Source organism: Apteryx rowi, unplaced genomic scaffold (genome assembly GCF_003343035.1).
Source record: "Apteryx rowi isolate R43461 unplaced genomic scaffold, aptRow1 scaffold_489, whole genome shotgun sequence".
In the NCBI taxonomy this organism is placed as follows: Eukaryota; Metazoa; Chordata; class Aves; order Apterygiformes; family Apterygidae; genus Apteryx; species Apteryx rowi.
In genome coordinates, this window is record NW_020450748.1 from 128,616 (window position 1) to 141,974 (window position 13,359).

Consider the following 13,359-nt stretch of genomic DNA (forward strand, 5'->3'; position numbering starts at 1 on the left):
TTAGGTATCGTCAAGCAGTAAGTAAACTTGTAAACCACGTAATCCCCTTTGAATTACCTGTTTTCCCTTGCACAGAGAAATGGCATTCCATGTTGTTATTCAAAGCTATCAGACAGTGCAAAAAATTTCTAGTGATTTTGAAGACCTCTTGAAACAATAGCACTAAGCAGTATGAATTATTGCATACTACTTAAGGGAGTGTTAACTCTTAACTCCTAAAGACAAGCTCTAGGGACATCAAAAAAAACAAATGAAACATACCCCTAAAAATAAAAATGTAAATAATAGAAAGTGTAATTTGAGCCATACTACTCAGGTTTGCTATTCAAAGTGAATGGTAACTGCAAGCTCGCTTTTTACTGACAGCTACCCTTCTAAATTCCCAAACTGGTGCTGGCTGCTCAAATACCTCTCTTTTGATGGGTAAGTCAAATAACTTTAGCAAAGGGATTTTCAAAAAGGCTCACCTGCACTCTAGGATCCTTCTGGAATGCATTCAGTTTCTGCTAAAAGGGCAGTCACGCAGGTTTCAAGCGGCATTTAAATCCCAGTTAAGCAATCCACAGACTGCAGAGAGCCCTTTTTCAAGGGCAAATGACGTGAAAAAGGTGATTCATTTTGTTCTGCTTTACTGAAACTAGAGACATCCCCAAATCAGAGGTATTTAAAACATTTATTAGCGTTAATCATTGTAGGTTAAATAAAACACAAAAGCTACATTTTAGGCCAAAAAATATTATTAGGTATGATACAATTAATATGTAAAACAGAAGGTAAAGTATTAACAGATTGCAGCATCTCATACATGAAGCGAGTGGGTCCAGCCCAGTCAAAGCCCTTATATAAAACAAAACAGAGGAAGAGTACTTAGCGTGTGATTTTACGCTGACAATTTGTCATTGACTCTGGTTTAAATAATTAAGGGTAGGATAATAAAATATATCATCATTGTACTGAAAAGGTCTGATTATGGGTCGGAGTGCTCTCATGTACAATCTATCTGGTTATGCTAATTACCACATATAATGAAGGAGTATTGAAGACAAGGGATGAAAGGTAACTTCTCTAGGAATTAATATAGCCCCATGTTATGTTGAAGCACTTCAGATAGACCTGCTGTACCATAAACAAAAACAATCATGTTTTTTTCTTTTCTTTTTTTTTTGAGTGTAACTTTTAATACTTCTGAGTCCCAGTTCTTGGATAATGATGGCCTTTTTTATATTTCTCAGTCTGCAAGACAAACATTTTCTGTAATATGCCATTTTCATGCATAAGAATGGCAAGTCAACAATTGTACCTACGTGTATCTCCATCTTATTGCTACCTTCAACCTGTAGACCTGTAGCTTAAAGTTCATAAAGATGAAATGATCATTAACAAAAAATGTACTTACAGTATACAATATGCAGTATATGTGAACCAGACATAGTGAAAAAACACTACATGTCAGCATAACAATACAAAACTGTACTTATATACACAAACATATGCAGACCATATATGAAAACTAGTTCCTTCATATTTCTTCTTCATATTCATATTTCTTCATATTCATGACAAGCCAGAAAAGCTAGTCACCCACAACCGGACGGTCACAGTCTTGAGTGATGGTGCAAACAGACTCCACCAAACATACTTGGCACCGCAGCTTGTGTTTCAGTCCTGTTACCAGTGCTCTTGAGAAAACCCATCTTTGACAAGCCCAGCACCAGCTGCCCAGTGTAGAAGTGCAGCACTATAATTAGAGCAGATTAGCTATGGAGTCAAGTGCTCCTGTACAGGAATTCCATTCTTAACCAGCTACTAACTACTAAAAGGAATTACGGTTGCTGCTGAAACTTTTGCCTTCAAGTTCATTTTTTGGTATCATGTCATTTTTCCAACTGTTTATGAAGGGTGGCAGTACTTTCCAAGCAACAAAGGCAACAAAAGGAAGCTGAAATCATGAATTTTATATTTGAAAAGTACAGTTTCTAAAACAAACCATTCCCCATTTGAAAAGGTAGGTTAAAGCTGCATTTCAGATTTGACAAACAGCGGATAGGCAGCACCATAGTCAAAGGCTAGCCCTGTCTTCAAAGCAAATGCAAGCTACCCTGCACACTACAGTGGCCTATTATTCTTTCACTTGTGACTTCAGAGGTCAAAAATTTCAAATTTCAAAACCTTATTCAGTTAAAATCCTTATTAATATAAAACTTTTCCTGCACTAAAACCAGAATTTGGTGATTTAGATTTGGCCCAACTATCATAAAAAAATCTTTTTAGCCTGCTTTGCCAGCATTTGAATTTTAAAATCTGCAAGAGCGCCATTAGGATAATTTCCAATTTAAAACTGTTTAGCATATAGCTCATAAACCTCTTCTGCTCCACACACAGCTCAATGGCAGCTGTGAGAGTTGGTTGTTCAGGACAGTAATTAGTCCATACAGATTGGCAYCTATTGCCAGTTCTAGCATAAGCTGTCTTACGAAGCTTTTAGACATCTCAAGTAGAATTTAATGCATTTTGAGATGTCACATTAAAAAAGAAAAATGCCATGTTTCAATTATGAAAACAACTTAAATATCAGTTACGCGCAACTAATATATATTGAATGAAAATTTGTAACACCTTTAAAAATGCTGGTTCAGGCCCACCTTGTTTTCTTGGAAGCTGGGTGCAGCCTTTTGCTGGGATTTATTTAGGAAGAACGAGACTTCCTGCAGCAATGTGGTCATAATTCCCATAAATTTTATGCATCTGTGCTGTTGATCAGTTTGATTTTTCTTTAGTGCTGAAGGTCAGATTAACCTCATCTGCCTTACTGTAGTTGCCTGGGCTCCCTCAACAGCCACCAGAAAGGGACAGACACCCCTGGCAGATTCCCCTACACTAGGATGGGATGAAACGTTCCCCAAAGGAGCCTGGCTCTCTCCCCCTTCCCCGGACTATTAACAAAATCTAGATGATTACTGAATTTTCACTTGAAGAACCCTGGACTATCTCTAAAATACGTTCTCCACTTAAGCAGTGATGCAGACCATAGATCAGAAAAGGTAACAAAACTGAAAGTTTACATTAGACCCCCTTTCTTCTGCTCATTCCCCTGTGTTTGATTCTGTATGTATTATTCAAGGACATACTTTCATGTATGAGTGCTTTCCAAGGAGCCCAGAATATCTAAGACATGGATGGTATGTGAAAAAATACTGGTTTTTATATTCTTAGATAAAGTCAGATGGGACGTTTCCCACGTGTAACTATTTCCTCAATGGTCCTCTGAAGACAAGGAAATGCTCCTGCTGATTTCAGCTGGCTCTGGTTCAGGCACTAATAGTCAGTTCCATTTTATCAAAGTAATCTCACAACAAAGCAATAAAGTCTGTTTTTGTGTATAAACATGAGTAACCAGCTCTAGCCTGCCTGTACCTGATTTAAAGTGGAAAGTTATTTTTCTCTTTTGTTTGCTTTTCATACAAGTCCCCATCAAATGTACAATAAGGTTGATTTTCCTAAAAGAGAACAAATTAATATTGTGGAATGCAGGCTGGTTCTGAAGTCTGCATTTCTTACCCTGCTTCAGATTTCCAATGGAATTAACGAAAAAGAGAAATTCGTAATTTATCATCTTGGTCACACATTCATAAAAGACAGAGGTGGAGAACACATACCGTTAAACATTATTTCTAGTTCCTAACCACTGTTGTTTTTTTCTATACTGTATTATCAAGTGCTTCAAACATTAAATGTATCAAGAAGAGGGTCTGCCATACCACATGCCTACATCTGTGAAGAGACTATTCTACAAATGAACAAATTGCATTTTAAAGAAACTTTCCATTTCATTTTATTAGATTCCAGCCTTTAACTCCAAATTATATTGTGCTCTCTTAAGCTATTTTTGCAGAAAAGTACTATTCTTCCATCAACCTCACTGACACTTCCTGGAAACCTGAAGTGAGACAATGATGGAGTCGTCTTGACTCACTGTGGCAGTGTGGCTCCCTGTCTTAGAAATAAGGAAGTGGGATCTTTGAGCAGAGAGAACTTTGGTCTAGGACACAGGTTTGGAGGAAACTTCATAAATAACCAAGATTAGGCTGGCATTTATGTTCTTACAATTCCAGTAATTAGTAAAGCCTTAGCCTTAGAAAAGAAGTAAATTTGGACAAAGTGCAGTGGCTGGAACTTCAGGTCTTTCTGGGGCAGACAGGGAACTGCATGGCCTTCAGCCACCTCCTTTATGACAATTCCTTCTTTTATATACTCAGCATCTCTTGGCCCAGATTATGACTTATAGCCTGTAAAAATTGTGCTCACTTATTCCTTGGTTCCTTTTTTCTAGTTAGAAAATTCAGTCCATTTCTTGCTGGTGTTTACTGAAATCATGAGATGAAGCTACAGATTTAGAAAAATACAGAAGCAGAGTCCAGCTAGAAAAATGGCAGTGAAACTGCCAGCCAAAATTCAGGTTTTATGGTTTTTTGCACACTATTATTACACAGAACACTGTAAAAAAATGCCAAGTCCACTTTGCAATGTAAGAAGAGAATATTTTGCAGCAAATCTAAAATTTTTATGTATAAAAGGTTCTTTTTATTTTTTAAAAAAAATCAGTCACTGGCTTAAACAGAGAATCAGAGAACTTTGATACTGTAATTTTGATAGGATATTAGAGGATTTTTCAACAAGGTTTTGCAAAATCCCTTTGAAGTAAAGCTCTTTGTTTCTGGTCCTTGCATTATTACTCACTGGGAGTGTTGATATCACTGTTTTCAAGATAAGGAGCCATGTCACTGAGATCACAAAGTCCTTTCTCAGAGAAAAAGCGAAGGGTGCTGTTTTTCAAGTAAATCAAAAGAGATCAAGTTGGGTCAGCAGCACCGCCTACCCGTCTGTGAAGTCTGCTTTCCAAGTTTGATTGCTCCATTGTTACCATTTTCATGAGGGTCTAAGGGTGGAATCTGCCGACCTGAAAGACAAGAAGAAACAGCGAATTCAATTTCCCTGATGTAGTCACAGCACAGGCAGATAATAGGATGATTTAGCTTGCATAAGAATTACATCTGTGAGATTTCACCAGAAACAACCATCTTCTGTGTACCTTGAATCCTTTTCCTTGCATCCTGTTTATGAAAGAAGGAAGCACTAAATACACTGAAATTAGGTTATACATATAAATCAAAAACAATTATCTTACTGAGAACACTTACAACAAAGGAACAGAAATTCTCAGCTTTCTCCTAATTCCACTTAAACGTGAGTGGTGCTAGTTTAAGATCTTGACTCTCAAATCTGCAAGGCATTTAGTACACTAGAGTTTTACAAAACACTGCAACTAAACACATGCTGCCCACACTTGGAAAAGAAAAACAAATGTGTTCTTTTCATTGAATCCCTCCCTCCTTTTGCATGTACCTATGTCTTCCCAGTTGACAGCTTTGATTACTTGAAAAACCCTACATTCTGGACTTTTTAATCGCCTTATTATGTGATTATTTAAAGTGTTTGGAAAGAATTTCAGCATCACAGGAGCTCCAAAGATCTCTCCTGCRGCAGAAAGCATGGCTCCAAACCTCTCCCCTGTGCATCTCCTCTGTGCTGCTGCATCTTTTGTCTAACTGGCTTCCTACTTGTGGACAACATATAATATGCTAATTATAATTATAAAAGGAAAAGCAAGACCCTCCCAGGCCCACTCCTCTGTCACTGGTACAGGCCTGGCTTTTCCATTAAGCCCTTTGTGTATTCTCTCTGTTGGTATCTTGGAGAGCTTACAGTCATGGTAACTTACTTTCTCATTACCTTGTGGATTTGCTAGAAATGTTTCCTGAAGCCGAATCTGCTTTCTGTGAACTATTCCTGGTTTTACCATTACCCACGTCAAATAAAAAGAGTTAAAATATTTAACATTTGTTTGTTATGTGACACTTTCATGGCATAAAATCATCGCTCCTGTGAAGAGCTCTTCATAATCCATCTCAATCTTATAGTTCAGATTTCTCCCCATCTTTTGCTGTATCTATTCACAGCTCTGTTGCTAAATGTTCTATAAGTTACATATGTTAAAGCCTGCTAATTACTGGGGAATTTTTTTGTGAGTTAAAAGCATTCAGAAAAAATCCAATCCCAATGAAATTAAACATCAAAATTTCATTTGCAAAACTCATCCCTAAATTACCTTTAATCAAACCCATCAAAATTTCATCTATCGTATTCAATCAGTTCTGAACAGGCATTTTCTGCAGCAGAAGCGTGTGACTACTTAAACAGATAATAAACATAATAATAATAAAACAGGAGGGCAAAAATTACTCACAGTACTAGGATAAAAATACTGTATTTGATTCAACACAGTGAGAAATAGGTATCCTGAGGGCGTCGGCATGCGCTGACATGAAAATGCTGCACTTTGTTTTAGGTCACTAGAATATGAACTTTACCCTGCTTATAAATGTTAAATCTAAACACAATGCAAGTGCCCTTCCAAAATAAAATACAAAGCAGAATGGGTGGTCAAAGATAAGACATTACACGCATCAGTTCTGTCAGTTTTGTTTGGAGACAAAGAGAGTCCACTCATCCTTAAAAAAGTCTACAGAATATGCAGAACCTAGTATTTATAAGAGGGGTTCCAAGAAGGTAATGCTGACGTTTTAGAGACATGGAGAGAACAACCGCATTTGGTACCTACCATTTCCAAAGCACTTGAACTCAATCCCAGCTAAAATAAAATCCTGTCCATTTGTCTAAGAGCACAACGTCACTGAAAATGTTGGAATCAATGGTCATGATTTCCATCACATACCACTAGGCAAGTGCTTTCTCAGCATTTGGTTCTTCTAACAGTAAGCTTGGAGGAGGAGAGCCTGTACAGGCAAACTAGCTTAAAGTCTATTTTAGAAGTTCACATTAATGATTTATTATGTGACCACTATTTGTTTTTCATTCCACRCTTCATAGTACTTATGAGTTTTAAATCTTTTCTAAAGCACTCTGATGAGTATGCACAGGAGCAGGCAGGCTTATCTTTGGAGCAAAAATATTGCAGGCTTCAAGGTCAGCAAGCACTTTGTCCAATTCAGAACAGGACACAATATAGCTGGACAGAGGTACACAGTTAAGAATCACCCTGGTTTATTCCATTTCTTAAACCAGTAAAACCACACAGATAAAAACTACAAAAAAAAAAAAAAGAAAAAGGTCTCTAGACATAACATTTGCTGTTAGTTATTCTGGCTTTTGAATGTAGGTACTGTTTGTTACTAACTAGTCATGTTTTCTGTTGGTTGGATTCCCCCTTTGTATTCAATACAAGGAAATAAAGTTTTAAACTGCATTTTCAAGTTTCCAAGTTTTTTTTAAATAGGTGAGAGAATACTATTTCTCGTGTTACCACATTTGTTAAGCCACCAAGTTAAATCATTTTAGTAACAGGACTTATCCCTGTTCAAGGAACTTTTATCATCTGATACACAGTTGACAGTAGCAATTCTCTCAGAGGGTAAAACTCAGTCTAACAACTTGGAATCAGACCCACAGTAAAGGACATAGTGATTCTTCATCGATGGTCAGGGGAAATAATGTTAATTTTAAAAACTGTACTTTCATTACAGAGTAATAATCTGGGTAATTAGAAAATATCAGTCAGAAATCTGTTTGGCTTTAGAGATAAAAGAAAATACTGGGCCCAATTTGTCTCTCCCTGGGCCTCCCTAACAGCTAGTCTCACAAGAGAGAGGTTTAAGAAAGTGGCAAAAGAACAGTAAGGATCAGCAGTGAAATGCTGAGCTTTCATCTACATTTCCTTCCAAACCAGATCCATCACTATAACTGCCTAAAAGCACTGCAATCATCTCATCTCATAATTCAGCTCCTGATAAATATAGCATCAATATTCCCAACACCAACTCAATCTAGCTGGCACTGAGTCAGAATCAACAGAGGTCATTATGCTGAATTACTTTAAAACAGTATATACCATCTCATTGGCATACACAGTCTCTGTTCCAGAGGAATAAAAGATACCCATGTATTGGATAACCTCTAGCATTGTTATTTATTTATACTATTTCTTTCATGCAGTTCAAGTCAGAAGAGAGCAGTAGTGCCCTGACATTCAGCCCAGTAATTCTCCAGTTTAAGAAATAAATAGATTAAGACAATTCATCTTCAAACCAAAGACTGCTCTGTTAAGATAAAGTCTTCTCAGAAGATCCAGATGAAGTTCAGAAGTTCAGAGAAAACTCTTCTGTTGCTTAACTTTAGAGAAGACAAACTAGACCACAAATAAAGTATCTTTTTCACATTTTACAGAGCAGGATAAAACTAGTCAGCTTACCATTTGGCTAAAGAATACAAACAGCATGCTTTAGGATTCCAGATGAAATGGTCAATCACCCAGAGAAAAATAAATGTGTATACATTTATCTAAGAACTCAGATGCTTTATTGGTGAAATTAGAAACTTAAGGATATACTATTAAATCATTCTAACAGAGATAGTATAAAGTTCCATATGGTGCCTATTGCCGGTATTTCTATGCAGTGAAGTCCAATGATTGTGATTTAAAATTAGATTTTGTAACTGCATTAATTAACTATCTGATTATATATTTGTTTCTACTTCACTAATGCTTAGAGTATCATTCTAAGATTATTTTGTGCAACAATACTGTGCTTTATAAACATACACCTCTATACATATGTGCAGAGGTCTTGGGGTCCTCTGTGACCTGCTTCTAACAAACACAGCATGGTGTGTAAAAAAGTAAATCACAAGAGACTGCTCAAAGATGGGRTTACTGAAATTGTCAAGGCTCTGAAGTGAAACATCCAAGTTAACAGGTGGGAAGCACTAAATCAATTGTATCTCCGCTTTCTGGCATGTCTGAATTGGGCTGAGGCAGCCCAGAATGAAGGTCAGAGCCTTCTCCAAATGCTTGGTAGAGTTCCAACTCCTGCTATTGAATCTGAGACTCGTTAATGTAAAGAGATTAATCAGCACTCTGGGAGTTGTGGTTCTGAGAGTGCCAGAGGCAAAGAGATTGGGAAATGAGAGGGTGGGACAAGAGGTAAACAAAATGGGAGGGGAGAATAATGAAAACTGGAGCAGGAAGCAAGAGAGACAACAGGGACTGGGCGATAGCTCTGCAAGAAGAACTTGGGGAAAAAAAACCCAGATGAGTATGGCTTTGTTGCATCTGCTTTTTTTCCAAGTGCTCTCTTTGTTCCCTTTCAAGTGTGATACTCCAGTTGTAAGCTACAACATCCATTAGCTCAGAAAAATCAGCCTTTGAGTACTTTTTTTTTTTTTAATGAGACCAGTTTTATCACTGACTTGTGCAAGACTGTACAAAACACCCTTAAACTTGAGTATAAGAAAAAGATTAGTTACTGTGCTGGCAAAAGGACAAACACCATGGTACCTTGGATAGAGTGTGCTTCAGAGTGCGTAAGAGAAAGGAAAGTGGATGTGACTGACCCAATATCATATCAATCCGAGCTGGCACATCCAGACAATCCCATTCAGGTCCAAAAGAAGCACAGTCCTATTAACAACTACAATAATTCTGATTCTGGTACTAGATGACACATCACAGTGCTGCACTGTGTCTTTCTGTGCTTTTCTTCCATCTGTTCTCTTTCTGAAAATTGTATACAACTTAATTCTTAGGGGCAGGAAGAACGGGCTTTTTTCATTAGTGCACAATGTGAAATCCATTTCACTGGGCTCCAGAGCAGCAGTCTGACAGCTGTCACAGCATTCTGAGGATATGACTGCTGCAGCTCACCTAAGAGAAGCTAGACTTCTTCAAGTAATGGTACAACAGCTATATAATGGTCGGAATCTCCTCCTAAAACTGCCATCTGTACTACAGCAAGGTGAGCCCCTTGCAGTAGTGCTCTCTATAAACCACATCAATAAAGCACAGCCATCTGTGAAGGCAGGGCAGAATGAAGCAGGCACATCTTGTCCAACAGTTTTGGCATTTGCATACGTGACCCTCTCCATACCTGTAGGCCTTACAACAGTCACGCTTCTTATCTCCCTAAATCCTTTCATCCTTTGAAACCAGTTTCACTGGTATTTTAGGATTTCCCCATGTGTCTCACTTGGATTATATGGTTTGGCCCACTAGGCACTAATGAGGGCTAACAGTCATTTCTCCCCAGTCTCTTTTTCTCCCCCATTTTTGCAGTGCCCCAGTTGACACAGAGATGACTGCTGTTCACCTAATTTTGTTAATTTCCACACAAGGTAACACATATTTACAATATCAAGGATATTGCATAATTAAATATAAATAAGTTGCAATTATTTTAATGCCTCTAACAATATATCTAATAGCATCTCAATGCAAGAACCCACTCCCCCTTTAAGCAAAAAGCATAGAATTCTGATACTGAAGTTCTGGCTAGGAGAAGCAGCAGCAACTATATTTTGCTCATGTAATTAAAATCTGCAACAAAAAGAAGACCTAGATCTTACAGCCATCAAAGTAAACAACAAAATGCCTAACGACTGTAATTACTAGAAGATCCAACCTTGATTTGAGGACCTGCTCTAATTAACTTCGGGCTCTTTTAGTTTACTAGTTTATGTTGAGGAGATCTCTGATCTCTGGAGAGAAATCCAGCACCTTACAAATTTAGCTTTAAGAGTTGTCCAGAGGCCAGTAAGTTTTGCTCCATTAATTAAAATTTGAAGGCAAGAAGAACAGAGATAATCCTCGAATATGGGGAGCAAAGCCATAAAGAATATAGTAGCAAACATTCATTTTATGTAAGCTAGGGCAATGGTTTTTATCCTTTCATGATAGATGACTGTCCCCTACAAAAATTCAGTTATGAGCTTGGGCTGCCTTAAAAGTGGCATATGTGGACTGCTGAATAATATAAATGAACTTGCTTTTCTTAAAATGCCTTTCATAGACCTCTTCAAAGCAGTTCACAAACATCCATAAATCAGCAGACAACAGAACAAAAACCACCATATTTCTCTTTTACAAAGCTCTAGAATTGACCATCTACAATTCCCTTCATCTAAGGCAAGTCTATTTTGAGTCAGTCAGTTCAAGGATCAAATATGGTTTTTCAGCTTAAAAGGATCAAGCCCAGTTCTCACAGACAGACATTTTAAACATTCCTCTGTAGTGTTTCCAGTATACAACCTGTTAAAACGTAAGTTCTAGAGTTTTTTTTTTTTTTTTTAAATCTCCTAGTATTTCTAGGAAGCAATCATTTGGGTTATATTAAATATTCAGTATCAGAGTTGCTGGCAAGGCATCAGGAAATCAATAGCTTCATATATTTATAACAGAGCATTTACCACATGAAAGGTTATATCCTGAGACAGAAACTCTCTGCTCTAATTAGGAAGCCTAGTCTAGGAAGAACCTTCTTATACGGATATCTAAACATGAACCTGTCTCACATTCTCTTAGTACTAGCATCAGTAAGATTGAGTGCCAACAACTCTTTACAAGCTTTCTGTAGAGCAATTCTGATAATCTTACTCCTCACTTCCCTCTCACTCCTCACAGAAGATGAAAATGAAATGCTGAAATGCTTCTGTCTCAGTCTCTGTGGTAGCACACTGGTCCCCAATACCTGCCAGACATCAAAAATAGTGTACAACCATCATTTATTTTTGTTTATGCACATGTTAATTTCATATTTCATTTAGCTAGGTATTCTTTAGTAGTTTCTTTGTCCCACTGCCTGTTTACCTTTGGACCTACTGAGGCAAAGTGGTATTAATCACTTTGACATTCTCAGCTCTGTCATTTACAGAGGGTGGCTTATATCATTTAGGTAATCTTCTGTTTCATATCTGGGGCACCTTCCTGCTATGATAATAGGCAATATATGTACACTAAAGAGAAACAGCTGGGTGCGTACTAGACTTGAATAATATAGTTAAGGCTTATTTTAGGTGTTAAACAGGTGTCTGAAAATTACAAGGGTGTGATTGCTACAAAAGTACAGTACACCTGGGAAAACTTATGTAGTCATTAAAAACCAGATGGGTAAGCTCCCTTCACAGGCACAATCAATGGTCAGTGTACTAAAGCCCCACAAACAAGAAGGGACAATACAGAACTGGTGTGACCCACTTGTACAGTCCATTCACAACTTTACTGCTATTGTTTAATACATTCCTGGCATTTCTGTTGCTGCTGAAGTATAAACAAGCAGCAAGCTCCAAGAAGCTGCTATGCATACAGTTATTCTAAGGCTGAAGAAAAGAAATTAGTAACAGTTGATCCTATGGATACTCATCTATCAAAAAACGAGCTAATGGAACACATGAAAAAACCCTATCATCTTAAGGCCTTTTTACGTCAAAATCCTTCCAAGAAAGACACTGGGAAAAATTTAGTCCAAGTGGTCTATATACGACTGTACTAAAAATATTCTTTTCTTGTTTACAGAGAAATAAGCAGCCATGTGATGTTTCACAATCACAGTAAGTCTTTAGTCAGGCTCTGCTAAATGTAATCAGGACAGATTGCTGTTTGAAATCACAGAGGTACAACAGACAGTCAGGAGTTACATTCGATTATGCAGCTTAGTGCAAACTCTCCAGGGCAGAGAACATTGGCTTGGCTGACAATTTTGCTCTGCCTGCCTCTTTGACTTTATTTGCTAAGTATATTGACTGCAGAATCCCCTTCCTGGTGGATTTGCCCCATTCTCAAAAATCAAAAAACGATTCTAGTCCTTCACATCTTGTATTTTCCTGAGAAGAATAATTAAGGACAGTGTATTTGTGTTGAGATTGTGCAGCTAAGGCATACCTCAAAGCAGTCTGCTAATCCTAAGAGAGACTTCTTAAATAAATAAATAAACAAACATTTTTTAAAAATAATGCAACATTAAAAATGAAGTCATCTCTCTATAACTGCCATAATTTTGTTAAGATTTATCTTGTTACCAGCCAAACAACCCAGTCCCTTTTAGATCATTACCTACAGTAATTCCTCCCCCCTCCCTGTAATGCTATTTCGCTCAGCTCACAACATTTTGCTTTGAAAAAGGACAGATATTAGACACCTTAAAAAGGAAAAATTATTAGGTTAAAATACTCTTGTGAAATGAAAAGTGTAAGCAAGTAGGAGGTAACTTTTTAGTTAAATTAAAATTTAGTCTACCTTTTCTGTTTGTTATATCGATTTCAGTAAGACTTTTAATGGAGAAATTTTCCACACATTGCAATATCCTCTCAAATCCAGACTGTAAAATAGGCAATATATTGAATTAATTGCCTATCTAAAAAAAATCTGAAGAAAACTGAAGTTGCTGCCCCTTTGTTAAGAGGCTGGGAAGCAGTATCGTGCCCTTCTACAGAAGCACAATGAGAAGCCACAAA

General features: G+C 37.3%; 1 protein-coding gene across 1 annotated transcript in view; it reads right to left on the minus strand.

Annotated features, from left to right (window-relative positions):
- Window positions 1–670: 670 nt before the first annotated feature.
- RAB31 (RAB31, member RAS oncogene family) overlaps window positions 671–13,359 on the minus strand; it is a 37,196-nt gene continuing 24,507 nt past the window's right edge. The window contains exon 6 of the mRNA XM_026078803.1: window positions 671–4,957. Within this exon, the coding sequence (XP_025934588.1) occupies window positions 4,860–4,957 (98 nt within the window). The 3' untranslated portion in view covers window positions 671–4,859. The remainder of the gene's footprint in view (window positions 4,958–13,359) is intronic.